Here is a 13657-nt window from a genome sequence, read left to right as displayed (position 1 = left end):
TTAGCCTACTTCATCTCACTCTTCTTCTGGGCAAGATAGAAGTCCGTTAATGCATTCAAGTCCTGCTGGTTGATCTTTACGTCAGATCTCTCCAAACAATCTTTGAGTTGGCTTAAATGGTCCCTGATATCTTTATCAGCCAACATTTTCATCATCTGAGTCAAAGAAGGTGGCTTTCCGGCCGTCTGGATTCCTTTTTCCACCAAAAGAGTTTGGAATCCGTCCAAAAGTTGGCTCAACTCAGGGTTTGCCTTTAAAACATCGCCGAAACGCTTTATTCTCTCGGCCTGCTCCTCAGTGAACTCGCCAGGCTTGTTGGTTCTGTTAAAGAAGCTGACAGGTGTAGATGAAGAAAAAGATCTGATTTGCGCAGCTACAGATCCAGTAACAGATCTAGAAGCAATACTAGGAACAGCAACTCGGACCGAGGTCAAACTCCGGAATGCAACTCTCAACATTATGGACTCTGTCAGAAACAGAAAAACGAATCTACAAACAAAAGTTCAAACAACAATTAAACAATTTGTAGAAAGCAACTACAATAGGTAAATGTCGCAATATGAATAAATCATATTCTGTGCTTTGCAAGTTGGTTGGAAAAATGTCGTTCTTTCCATGTCGCGTTTCAAGTCGTGTTCGGACAAATTCACCACGTCTCTGAAAAATTTGGACACAAATTTCCAGACATCAATACCAGTTCAACCTTCCTCTTTCTCCAGTTTTCCAAACTTATCGAAAACACTCCCCAATTGATCCACAACAATGTCGCACGAAGGACAAGAAGAATTGTTGGATTACTCCGACTCTGAAGAAATCGCCGTTCCAACCACCACCGAAGTGGCTGGCGCAGATTCTGCCACTGATAAGGAAGCTGACAAGAAGGGATCCTACGTTGGAATCCATGCCACCGGGTTCAGAGACTTCTTGTTGAAGCCAGAATTGTTGAGAGCCATTGGAGACTGTGGTTTTGAACACCCTTCAGAAGGTTCGTATACTTAGAACATCACATGATGACAGAAGAAAACCTGGCGATTCAGCATCATAAGTATCAACACCGCGTTCACCGACATGTTCTGTTCTTAATGAATAATCCCAGCATATTACCAATTGGATCATTATAGATATGGCACGAAAGACAAATTCCATATCTTCAAAGTTTGTTTATTACTCTTGAAGTTTCAGAAGTTCGAAAGTTTTCAAGATTCTATACATGATTGAAATTGTTTTTGGGATAATGATACATTAGTTATTATCACAATACTCATGGTGGTCTTCACTATTGTCAATATGAAATTGATTGCTGTATCCCAGCAAATCACTTATAGATACCACGATAATATGAGCGTCGATATCTTCTATAGAGACCTAGATGTCAATGATATCATACCATAATTTCACTAAATTCTGGTAAAGGTCTAGATGTTTGATCATTATGTCCACAAACCGCATCACAGTCAATCTTTTGTCGTCATTATTTTGCCTCTCTTCTTCACTAACTAACCTCATCTAGTCCAACAAGTCTGTATTCCACAATCCATTTTGGGTACTGACGTTTTGTGCCAGGCTAAGTCTGGTTTGGGTAAGACGGCCGTGTTCGTCTTGTCTACCTTACAACAGTTAGACCCAGTTCCAGGTGAAATTTCCACCTTGGTTATCTGTCACACCAGAGAATTGGCCTACCAGATCCGTAACGAATACGCCAGATTTTCCAAGTATATGCCAGACGTTAAGACCGAGGTCTTTTATGGTGGTACTCCAATCAAGAGAGACATCGAAAAGTTGAAGAGCAAGGATACATGTCCTCACATTGTAGTTGCTACACCAGGTAGATTACATGCTTTGGTTAACGAAAAGGCTATCCGTTTGTCCAACGTCAAGTCTTTTGTTATCGATGAATGTGACAAGGTCTTGGAATCCATCGACATGAGAAGAGACGTCCAGGACATTTTCCGTGCTACTCCTCACCAGAAGCAAGTGATGATGTTCTCGGCTACTTTGTCGCAGGAAATCCGTCCCGTCTGCAAGAAGTTCATGCAAAACCCCTTGGAAATCTACGTCGACGACGAAGCCAAGTTGACTTTGCACGGCTTGCAACAGTACTACATCAAGTTGGAAGAGAAAGAAAAGAACAGAAAGTTGTCTGACTTGTTGGACTCATTAGAATTCAACCAGGTCATCATTTTTGTGAAGTCTACTCAGAGAGCCAACGAGTTGAACAAGTTGTTGTGTAGTTGTAACTTCCCATCTATTGCTGTCCACTCTGGTTTGCCTCAAGAAGAAAGAATTGAGAGATACAGATCTTTCAAGGAATTCAACAAGCGTATCTGTGTTTCCACCGACGTTTTCGGTAGAGGTATTGATATCGAAAGAATCAACTTGGCCATCAACTATGACTTGCCAAACGAAGCCGACCAGTACTTGCACAGAGTAGGTAGAGCCGGTAGATTTGGTACTAAGGGTTTGGCCATTTCTTTGGTGGGATCCAAGGAAGACGAAGAGGTTTTGGAAAAGATTCAATCCAGATTCGATGTTAAAATCACCGAGTTCCCAGAAGAAGGTGTTGACCCATCCACTTACATGAACACCTAATCGGGTCATTAGTGTTTTGTAGTAGGTGCCTTGTATTAGTACAGTAAGAATAAAAGTTTGTTCAAGAGTTGTATGTAAATTGTAGTTAATGGTTAATTAACATGTATTCTTTAGCGGATCATTTGAATCATTGGAGTCTTAGTGAGATATTCCTGTTGCCACTAATCTTCACTAGCAGCTTATTTATTGGTTGCAACTCGATTCCTAGGTTGTAAGTCTATTATTTCTATTACTTTTATCTATGGTGTTCTGACATTTATGTTCTTTATATTCTATTCTTCAAACACACTGAGTTGATCACCAGATAGACATACTCGAGGTCCGATTTGGGTACTAAAAACCATTCGACATGAATGTTGTATTCCGATCTGAAGGGAACGTCTTTGTTTGGTTTCCTGCTGTCAGGAGTAGCACATCCGGTGCAGAGAATATCACCGTTGCCATACTTGGCTCTAAGGAGGCGGTGGATCTCCAGCTCTGCCGATTTGAGGTTGCGGCCACAGAAAAACCCGTTGTTTCTGAATGTGGAGTATGGCTTCGGAGAGTTGAATCTACTAGCTATAGCCGCCGACTTACTAGTAGTAGCAGTAGCCGACAGTGCAGCCAAAATAGTACTGGAATTGCCAGCTGGTTTACTTTTAATTGTCGCAGATTTCGTAGTAGATTTGTTAGTAGTAGAGAGTTGAAGTTTCTTGAAAAGCGCAACAAGAGCATTCGAATCTTGTGAGCCGACCCGAGCCTTTCTGGCCCGATCGCCGGAATCAACAGAATTGGAATTTAGATTTCCCAGTTTCAACAATTTCAACTCCACAATCTCCTCAGTTGCTGGCCCTAACACAGTGATGTCATGATGGCATTGGTTCTGCCACTGGGCCAACCTCCGAGCCACGGTGCCCAGTGTCATTCCAACTTTCACCAACATGTATGGCGACTTTCCAGCATCAAAGTCCTTCCATTTGTGCTTGTGACTTGGCTTCGTGTTGGGCAAGTTTCGAGTCTGAAGCCACAGTTTTCGACTGTTGAGGAGTTCGCTCATGGTGTAGATGTAGATGTAGCCGGAGGTGGGGCTATCGGGCTTTGGCACTTCTGACTTCAACCCTCGCTCGGATTGGTTAGCATGGTAACGACAGTAGCCGGACTCCGTTTGGATCTTGCACCTCTGACCCTTGAGCGTAGTTCCCTTGCATTGCATTTTTCAGAAGTTGAGATGAACAAGATCAGATCGTCAGATCGAAATATTTATATGGCCAGATATCTATAGATCTTCTACGTGTTCCTCTCTCTTTCGTTCTATTTCTATATCTGTCACGAGAGTTGTGTCTACCTTTACCTATTGCTATATCATGACGTCGTGGTCAGGTGTTGTAGAGCAAAACTATTCTAATGAACAAGAAGTCAGTCTCTATCTTTTCTACAAGAATGTTTACTTTTCGCTCGCTTCGGTGGATACACTATGACTCCACACGCTTCGTACACCCTTCGTATTTCTTCGTAGCACTGAAAGATCATTTCCGCATCTTCTTGATCTCAAGGAGATACGAGTTGCTTAAGTTGGCTAGCCATATCTCTGTCTGCTGTTCCACACTGCTACCAACCATTCAGAAGTGCTACCTGAACTACTCGTCCCACTTTATGGGCTTACTCTTTGTCCTCGCAATCGTGTCTATTCTCTCTCTCGATCCGAATTTCTAATAGCTCCTGACACTTGCAAATGCTTGTGACTATCCTCCAGTACTCTCTCCAACTCTTTCCCATATACTCGACCTGTTGCCTGTTAGTATTGTACCATCTCCTGTACCCGTCATTGTGCTCTTTGACGTGCTGCTGCCGCTTTTGGTAACTGCACCCGGTTGGACAAACCGAAGGTACGAGAATCGTCCATTATACGACGGAAATGTCAGTAAAATATCTACTCCATAAGTTTCAATTGCACGGCTCAATGCCATTATTTTGCAATTGAAGCTCCGAACACTCACGCACAAAACTTAACTGCGATTCCCTCTCTTTCTGCTGTTCTTCATCCCTAATTTCAGCTACACCACACCTGGCAGCTCGCCTAAATATAAATATTCCATTCACTGGAGTTAAACCCAACGTAGCAAAAATTAGAACCGAGCCAACACTTTATTCTCTTAAATTGACCTCTTACCACTCTTCACGTGTTCAGATGACGACAGAAAGTGTGGATCCTCTTAATTGCAGCCGGCAAGGGTGCGTCATCCTGCAGATAACATGATAATACTTTAACTAACCGGTCCGGCTTAACTCCAGTTCTGCTATATAAGGAGCAGATCTCCACAGTTGAAATTTTTCACAACCCTCCAGATATCTGAATCTTCAATTTCTCAGGCAATATTTGCTCAATTGAATTAAAGCGTTCTCTCCCTAGTAACAATGCCTTCCCACTTCGATACCCTTCAGCTTCACGCTGGCCAGCAGCTTGAAAAGCCTCACAGAGCAAGAGCTCCTCCTATCTATGCTACTACTTCGTATGTCTTTGATGACTCCAAGCACGGCGCCCAATTGTTTGGTTTGGAGACCCCAGGTATGATCTACTCCAGAATCATGAACCCAACCAACGACGTGTTTGAACAAAGAATTGCTGCCCTTGAAGGCGGTGTTGGAGCCTTGGCTACTTCTTCTGGTCAATCTGCCCAGTTCTTGGCCATTGCTGGTTTGGCTCACGCCGGTGACAACGTTTTGTCCACCTCGTACTTGTATGGAGGTACCTACAACCAGTTTAAGGTAGCCTTCAAGCGTTTGGGAATCGAAGCCAGATTTGTCAACGGTGACAGCGCTGAAGACTTTGCCAAGTTGATCGACGACAAGACCAAGGCTATCTACATTGAGTCTATTGGTAACCCCAAATACAACGTTCCTGATTTTGAAAAGATTGCCAAGTTGGCTCACGACAACGGTATTCCTCTCGTTGTTGACAACACCTTCGCTGCAGGTGGTTTCTTGATCAACCCTTTCAAACACGGTGCTGACATCATTGTCCACTCTGCTACCAAGTGGATTGGAGGACACGGTACCACCATTGCTGGTGTCATTGTCGACTCTGGTAAATTCCCTTGGAAGAAGTACCCTAAGAAGTACCCTCAATTCTCTGAACCTTCTGAGGGTTACCATGGCTTGATTTTGAACGACGCCTTGGGTGAACAAGCCTTCATTGGCCACGCCAGAATCGAGTTGTTGAGAGACTTGGGTCCAGCTTTGAACCCATTCGGTTCCTTCTTGTTGTTGCAGGGTTTGGAAACCTTGTCTTTGCGTGTAGAAAGACAATCTTACAATGCTCTCAAGCTTGCCCAGTACTTGGAAAAGTCGCCATACGTTTCCTGGGTTTCGTACTTGGGTTTGCCTTCTCACGAAAGCTACGAGCTTTCTAAGAAGTACTTGAACAACCCTGACCTTGCTGGTGGTGCTTTGTCCTTCGGTGTCAAGCCTTTGGAAGGCACTAAGTCCGATGATCCATTCCAGGCTGCTTCTCCAAGGGTTGTCGACAACTTGGAAATCGCCTCCAACTTGGCCAACGTCGGTGACTCAAAGACTTTAGTCATTGCTCCTTACTACACCACCCACCAGCAATTGTCGGAAAGCGAGAAGGTTAACTCTGGTGTCACCGAAGACTTGATCAGAGTCTCCATCGGTACTGAGTTCATTGACGACATCATTGCTGACTTTGAAAAGGCCTTCAAGACCGTCTACGGTGCCTAGATGGCATTTCCTTTCACTTCTGTATATTTAACTTTGTAGAAAACTCGTTTATCTATAGAACTGTCTCGTGTTTTAACTAATGTCTCGTAGCAAAATTCTCAAGCCATCTAACAAAGAACTCTGTCAGAATGGCGATGGATATGTAGACGAAGTAGAGATAAAGCCCGTATCCTCTGTCCATTACTGCACTTTTCAACTCTTCAAACCTACTGGCTAGCACCTGGAAGTAGATTTGAAGTAATAAGAGTAGAGTCGATTGAATAATCACAAACAATAAATGAAGGTATCTGATGGGTCTAGTCATCAAGATCTCCTTGGTGATAAGATAATATACAAATGTCATTCCTAGCGTCGCCAACAACACCGACGATGCTACCTGTTGAGCGAAGTTGAAATGGATGATTACTTTGCCCAAACCGTTCAACTTATCAAGCTGTTGCACCATTGCTAACTTGTTCAAGTCGATGTTCTCGTAACCTGGTCTCTTAGCCTTTCCAAATTCGTATAATAGCAACATGCTCGACATTGATTCATGATAAACCGTACAAAGGCTTTCACCTATCAAGTCCGGGCTATTCGAGTTGGAAACCTTACCCAACTGGATACCAATATCCTTGACAAGACATGAAAAGATATCGAGTCCATTACACTTGGAACATATCTGTTCCTTGGTAGCCGAGTCATACCGACAATAGCCATTATATCCGAACTTGAAGATGTTGTTGCTATTGGATAAAGTGTCGATGACATGATCATAGTTGAGATTCTTATTGTTAAGTAGATTGTTGTTGACCCCCAAATCAATTGCAACATATGACAACATTCTAAGTCCTTCTCTGATTCCAGAAAGCATCTGATTAGCTCCTTTTGGAGAGTCGAGAATTCGAAGGGTAAATAACGGTTCGCAATTACCGTTCGCCATACATCGTAATGTTGAATTTTGGCCAATGAGAAACCACAAACCTCCAAGCACAATCAAATAGAAAAAGAAGTTCAAAAACACAGAGTACTCTATTTTCCTTGATCCCAGTTTTTGTTTTCGTGATTCCTGTGTATCCTCAAACGGGCTACCTCCAGTTTCCAAGTCATCGTTATGCTGATCTTGGAGAGCTTCATCTAAAGTTTGTGAGTCCTCCAGAATCTTCAAGGTTTGCATCTCATACGTGTCAGCTTCTGAGTTCTTTTCAATGGAGCTCGACATCTTTACTTTACTGATTGTTGGTAATTGTTGAATGCCTTCTGAGTGTCTAATGCCGCTGAACAAAAATTGGTTCAATTTTTGGCTGCGAAAAATAATTCAGAAATTTGCACCCATTTTTTCTTGTGTGAATGTCTGATTTGTGTATTTCTAATGTCCATTTCTAATGTCCCGTAAATAATGTCCCTACTAATATTTCCCTATAAAATTGTTGCTATCAAGATACTGAAGTTCGTCATCGTTCAAGAAAGAACCTGCCGTTGACAACCTGTTCTCATTAACATTTAGCTGTGCTTTTGGATTCTGCAACTTTCTTGCTTGCAATGGATGATGACTCAATGGATTGGAATCAAGAACTTGGTAGAACTGTGCTTCATTGCCAGCGGTCGGTGAATTCATATCCGTGTTAGTCGTGCGACTCGATTCTGTGTTCATCTGACTATCAGTTAAGTTAGACGAACTCATCTTGTTTCTAGAAAGAGAGGTTCCTTTTCGGGACAAGATTGTTTCACCTTCCTTGTATCCATCGTATGTTTCCTCTCTATAATGAAGGAAATCATTTGTTGGATAATTGGAATACTGCTGAATACTGACATCGTTATAGAGAAGGTCCTTTGCTTGATCTTGCGGCACCTCTTGATCATCTTGATTTCTTTTCACCCGCGACTTTGTCCTACGAACTGGGTGATTCGTCGAGATCGATTCGCCGAGTTTTCTTAACTCTTCCTCCTTCTTGTCGATGTAATCCAACTGTATGCCTGTTTGGAAAAGCTGATTCAACCTCTGCGATGACGAATATAAATCCTTGGCTGCATCATTCTCATCTGACGAACTGTTTTCGTTTGCTTCGTTGTCACTCATCAAGCCCCGGCCTTCCAGATTATTCGACTTCTTAGAGCCCATTCTTACCATGAAGTTGAGTTTCCCGTCATACAAACTACGTCTAGATTTCGCCTGTTTTAACTCCTTGATTTCATCCCTATTTTCGACCCTAACGTCGTCTACAGGAGACTCAGAAAGCTCCTTTGTAAGCTCGTTCATAGATGGTTTCTTGAACATCATACGACTCTTACGAGGATGTACTGTTCTTTCAGCACCATGGTATACGAAATCCACCTCGAGGTCCTCTTCGTAGTCGTCAGTGGGATTGGCACACCATAAAGGCAATACCCACAAGAGCATAGACACGACAGAGAAGGATGTGCACAACCAGAGAAGAGCAAACCAGGCTTTTCCCAAATGGAAAGTCACTCCAAAGTCACCTAGATTTTCTGCTATTTCGCTTTGTATCTGTTTCAACATAGTGAATATGATCCCGGTACCTACACATACACTGATGCAAGAAGCTACGGAGGTTAATGCTACCAAATGGTTCAAGATCTGCGGATGTTTGGACAAGTCCTTTTCCTTACCTCTCGTCTGGTACATTATAACCATGAGAATCAACAAAATAAGCTGGGAGGCACCACAAAATGTCAACGCTGCAGCTACCAAGTTGTATCTGTGATGACGTAGTTTAACAACGTCAGTGTAGTGCTCGTCTTCATAGTTTGCGCTTTGGTAAGCATAAGCCAAGATGCTGGATAGACCGATTTGTTGCAATTCTTCACGGTAATTGAACACATACTCAGTGGGAATGTCTGAACACACCATAACAACGTTGTGTTTCTTAACTTTCATCTCACCATACTTGTTGTAATACTGAGTCGAATCATAATTGCCATAGCACCAGCTCCAGAGCGAAGTAACGATGAACTGTGGAGCACTGGCCACTTGACTTTCAGCATACTGCGATAACAACGTGATCTCTGAATTGGTAAGTGTAGAATCCACGGGGAATGCGGCAGCACCCGATTCCTCAAACACTTCAGGAGACACAGTCACTGAGTTTCGCAAAGATTTATACAACCCATACGCTACATCTAGATGGGCACAGTCAATTCTGCTCAAGTATATCTTGTTACTCAAAAATGGAGCACCTAAAAGAGCTATCGTGTATGCAATAGTGGAGCAAGCAGCAAAAAGTCTGAGCGTCTGAAGGATTCTTTCTTGTACCGTTAAGTTCTTGAACGGAGTCAAGATGTGATATCGTAGGTTTCTCCAGGAGAGCATGCTGAAACAAATGCAGACTTCGGTAGTTAGTAGCGAATGAGTACAACTACCTGAGACTTATTTGCGACGAAAAATAGCAAAGGTATAGTGTTCAAATGTGTAAAATAATAGAGAAATGAAGTAGTCTATATTTAAATATTCACAAGTTGTAGAATTTCACTATGTTGTTTTACTGGAGTGCATATAGTACGGACGGGATGCAGATCTCAGATAGGATGGGAAACTCGGATCAGAATACCGATCTAGAGGGACCCAGCAGATATACGGGGAGAATAATGGACACAGGATACTATGATGCCTAGATCGGCCAATAGCAGGAGAATAAGCCGAAAAAGCCCATATTTGAGGTAAAATTTGTAGAAACGAGATTCATGCAGTGAATATACGATTACCGTTAATCAAAGAAATGCATTATAAGGTTTAATTTGAAGATATCTATGAGAGTATGAACAAGTTATAAAGACTACTAGTTAATTATATTACGAATTTGACACGAAGTACTGAAAAACTGTTCAGCTATAGATCTTTGCTTGACTGAATTCTACACTACATTTAAGGAACCAACGTTAAATCTAAAAGCATGCGATATATCCCATATCAACTAAAACAATCTAAATAATACAATACAAAAATTATGCGGTTCTGTCTTCCTTAAACACACAGATTCATTCAGTATGTTTCCACGAAGTTACGAATCACTATGAGCAGAATCGCTGAAGCAGCCTACTACAGAATTGAACCCTACCCTCTCCTCATTTTTAGTTTAAAAGGTTTCGTTGAAACTGAGCGATCCATACTTATTTTCATACTCGCTCAAGTTGCTGTGGATCTGAACATTCTCATCGTCGTGCTTTCTCTTCAACTTGCTACTGTCACGTTCTAAAGTCTGTAAAGGTGCGTTCTGGATATCATATTTACTATCCCATTCGGCCAAGCTCGAGCCTGCCGAAGATTGGTACGTCGACCCCATGTTGGTCAAAGAAGGTGGCTGTTGCAAATTTCCCGGTAACGGCACTCTTCTGGAATCGTATTGACTAAAATTGTTTGCGTTATTATAAGATGCTGTACCGTCATAGACGTTACTGGATGTTTGATATCCCTGTGACACAGCCTGACGGATCCTCATTCCAATGGTGGCCAATTTTGCGATATCAGGATTATCATTTTCTGCAGCAATCGCGTGCTGCATTTGTCTTTTCGTCTCCATGATTTTAATTGGTGATGTGATGGATAGTATTCAAATAGAAAGAAGCTTAAGTAGCAGTGCAAGTAAATATTTGATCCTTTAATGTTATGCGAAAATTGCCTTGACGAATGGATGCTACACGTCTTGACCAAGCTATCTAAAATTAATTGCTTTTATAGGCTTGACTAACCCAGTGAAGAAGATGAGTCTTTTGTGAATTTGAACCATTTTGAACTGATTTTGATAGATATAGAATGCTCCTTTGCCAGCACACGACCGAGGAATGTTGATTTGTTCGAAAAGGGGAAGTGGGCTGGAGTAGACGGCATATAGACATAGCGATTGGATGGAAGAATTTTGGCACCAGAAACTGGTTAGAGAAACGATGAATGTACAATGTGGCAGTCGAAGAGGAACCGAGCGACTGGAGCTGGATGCAGACGAAGGAAACAAATCTCAATATTCGATTTATAGAAAAGAAAAGTAAACCAGTTTGAAGATCCAACTTTCATACAACTATTTTCAATATTCTTGAAGAAATGGAGTTTTGAAGAAGTAAAACTCTCATTTGGCTCATCAATTGATTAGCAAAATTTTCAACCTGACCTCTCAACCATCCCCACCTTTCTCAGCCATTTATCGAGCGCTGCAGTGTCTACCAATGCCCCACGATAGACTATTGTCCATCCATCAAGGTCAAGAGCCGTGAACTTCTAATCACGTGATCTCTCTGTCACCTTCCCATAGATATTCTAGACGTGATGTGAGTCGGCTTCGCATTCCGATAGCGAAGCGCATCCAATCGCGGTGAACACCTATAGGCAATAGACACCGATGAACAGAGGTATATAAGGCGGGTGGAATCCCCAGAATTCTACGATCTCGACGTCTTGATCTTGTAACAAGAAATAACCAACTCAGTACTATCAGTTCTATTTTTTCAACTCTGTTGTCTTTTGTAATACACTAATTGACGCTACTGCTGTTGAGAACGATATCCCCCACATTTCGGTTATCTTAATTGCACTGAAATTTCCAAGTTTCGAGATTTTTCACTTTTTCAAATATTCAAATCTTAATTCAAAAGTGAATTTACCACATCAATTCACCTCCTTAATCGCTTAATATGTCTGCTCCAGAATTCAACATCTCCTCGGCTACTGCCAGAGACTACGAGACTCAATACTCGGCCCACAACTACCACCCATTGCCTGTGGTCTTTACCAAGGCTGAAGGTGCCCATGTTTGGGATCCAGAAGGAAAGGAGTACTTGGACTTTCTTTCTGCATACTCTGCTGTGAACCAGGGCCATTGCCATCCAAAGATCGTTGCTGCTCTTGTTGATCAGGCCTCGAAATTGACTTTGTGCTCCAGAGCCTTTTCTTCTGACGTCTTTGGTGTTTATGCCAAATACGTCACTGAATACTTCAACTACGAGATGGTCTTGCCAATGAACACCGGTGCTGAAGCTGTCGAGACCGGCTTGAAGTTGGCCAGAAGATGGGGTTACGTCAAGAAAGGCATTCCCGAAGGCGAAGCCATCATATTGTCTGCTGTGAACAACTTCCATGGTAGAACTTTGGGAGTTATTTCCATGTCTACCGATCCAGAAGCCACCGCCAACTTCGGCCCATACTTGAGTGGTGTTGGTCCTCAGATTCCTGGTGAGCCAGCTGGCACTTTGTTGAGATATGGTGTAATTGAAGACGTGGAGAAGGCTTTCGCTAACGCCGGCGACAAGATCGCTGCCATTTTGTTGGAACCAATCCAAGGTGAAGCAGGTATTGTTGTTCCTCCTGAAGGATACTTAACCAGAGTACAGGAATTGTGTAAGAAACACAACGTCTTGTTGATCTGTGATGAAATCCAGACTGGTATCGCCAGAACCGGTAAAATGTTGTGCTACGAACATTCTAAAAACGTCAAGCCCGACATCGTTTTATTGGGTAAGGCTATCTCTGGAGGTATTTTCCCAGTTTCTGCTGTTTTGTCGTCCAAGGAAATCATGTTGACCTTAGAACCAGGTTCGCACGGATCCACTTACGGTGGTAACCCATTGGCTTGCAGAGTAGCCATTGCTGCGTTGGAAGTTGTCAGAGAAGAAAACTTGGTTGAAAGAGCTAACAATTTGGGTGAATTCTTGAGAAATAAGTTGGAAGAATTGAAGACTGAATCCAACGGTGTTATCTCTGAGGTCAGAGGCAAGGGTTTATTGTGTGCCATTGTCATTGACGACACCAAGACTAACGGTAGATCTGCTTGGGACTTGTGTTTGCTTATGAAGGACCACGGAGTGTTGGCCAAGCCTACCCACGACCACATCATCAGATTGGCTCCACCTTTGGTGATCTCTGAAGAAGACTTGTTGAAGGGTGTTGACTCCATCAGACAATCCTTGAAGGATTTGCCAAATGCTCCCAAGACCGCTCACTAGATCAATAGAGATTTAGGAAGATGTCGTTAATAACTTGTATAGCTTAATTATTGGGTAAGTAGCATGCTACAAACGGATACATAAAAATGCAAATATGCACAGATCATTACATCGCTCAAATTAGTAGTTACACCAGGCCAAACAACTACATTACAGAGATAGATGATGTAGTCATCCAAGCTCAATATCGTGGTGTGACCGAACTCAGTGGTCTAACTACTAGGACTTGTGCTATATCAAGTAACTGAGTTGTTCATTGCGATTTTGCACCCAAATCGAAAAGCAGACTGAGAATGACCTTCTCGAGTCATGTCCATCAGATGCGGGAGCAATTGAGAATAATTTGCATTCTCAAAGTTCATAATGAGAGAGGTCGGCTGCGTCGGCAATAAGGTCTTTATCATTACATTCTTGTGGGCAT

The 13657-nt window shown here is 42.4% G+C and overlaps 7 protein-coding genes across 7 annotated transcripts; 3 read left to right on the top strand and 4 right to left on the bottom strand. All coding sequences in view use genetic code 12, as the record gives it.

The window, feature by feature from the left end:
• Positions 1 to 732: 732 nt before the first annotated feature.
• Positions 733 to 2655, top strand: SUB2 (Suppressor of the cold-sensitive snRNP biogenesis mutant brr1-1). The gene is made up of 2 exons (XM_001384282.1): positions 733 to 985; positions 1511 to 2655. Exons 1-2 carry the CDS (start codon positions 763 to 765, stop codon positions 2587 to 2589), a joined length of 1302 nt encoding a protein of 433 aa, XP_001384319.1. The 5' UTR covers positions 733 to 762; the 3' UTR covers positions 2590 to 2655.
• Positions 2656 to 2854: 199 nt separating this feature from the next.
• PICST_58822 (predicted protein) lies at positions 2855 to 3781 on the bottom strand (the record flags this gene model as incomplete). Its single annotated transcript, XM_001383941.1, has 2 exons — positions 2855 to 3164; positions 3387 to 3781. The coding sequence occupies 2 exons, from the start codon at positions 3779 to 3781 to the stop codon at positions 2855 to 2857; spliced, it is 705 nt and encodes a 234-aa protein (XP_001383978.2).
• A 1202-nt stretch (positions 3782 to 4983) lies between these two features.
• PICST_31162 (O-acetylhomoserine sulfhydrylase) lies at positions 4984 to 6306 on the top strand (the record flags this gene model as incomplete). The annotated part of the gene is made up of 1 exon (XM_001384281.1): positions 4984 to 6306. The coding sequence occupies one exon, from the start codon at positions 4984 to 4986 to the stop codon at positions 6304 to 6306; it is 1323 nt and encodes a 440-aa protein (XP_001384318.1).
• Positions 6307 to 6512: 206 nt separating this feature from the next.
• PICST_31161 (predicted protein) lies at positions 6513 to 7507 on the bottom strand (the record flags this gene model as incomplete). The annotated part of the gene is made up of 2 exons (XM_001383940.1): positions 6513 to 6593; positions 6683 to 7507. 2 exons carry the CDS (start codon positions 7505 to 7507, stop codon positions 6513 to 6515), a joined length of 906 nt encoding a protein of 301 aa, XP_001383977.2.
• Positions 7508 to 7693: 186 nt separating this feature from the next.
• On the bottom strand, positions 7694 to 9616 carry PICST_58113 (predicted protein; the record flags this gene model as incomplete). The annotated part of the gene is made up of 5 exons (XM_001383939.1): positions 7694 to 7821; positions 7966 to 8233; positions 8256 to 8287; positions 8338 to 8467; positions 8612 to 9616. 5 exons carry the CDS (start codon positions 9614 to 9616, stop codon positions 7694 to 7696), a joined length of 1563 nt encoding a protein of 520 aa, XP_001383976.2.
• Positions 9617 to 10175: 559 nt separating this feature from the next.
• On the bottom strand, positions 10176 to 10986 carry PICST_67448 (predicted protein). The gene has a single exon (XM_001383938.1). It carries the CDS (start codon positions 10821 to 10823, stop codon positions 10380 to 10382), a length of 444 nt encoding a protein of 147 aa, XP_001383975.1. The 5' UTR covers positions 10824 to 10986; the 3' UTR covers positions 10176 to 10379.
• Positions 10987 to 11232: 246 nt separating this feature from the next.
• CAR2 (ornithine aminotransferase) lies at positions 11233 to 13334 on the top strand. The gene has a single exon (XM_001384280.1). It carries the CDS (start codon positions 11929 to 11931, stop codon positions 13234 to 13236), a length of 1308 nt encoding a protein of 435 aa, XP_001384317.1. The 5' UTR covers positions 11233 to 11928; the 3' UTR covers positions 13237 to 13334.
• Positions 13335 to 13657: the final 323 nt, after the last annotated feature.

Source organism: Scheffersomyces stipitis, chromosome 4, assembly GCF_000209165.1.
Source record: "Scheffersomyces stipitis CBS 6054 chromosome 4, complete sequence".
Classification (NCBI taxonomy): Eukaryota; Fungi; Ascomycota; class Pichiomycetes; order Serinales; family Debaryomycetaceae; genus Scheffersomyces; species Scheffersomyces stipitis.
Note: the sequence above shows the minus strand (reverse complement) of the source record. Positions and strands in the feature narration are given on the sequence as shown.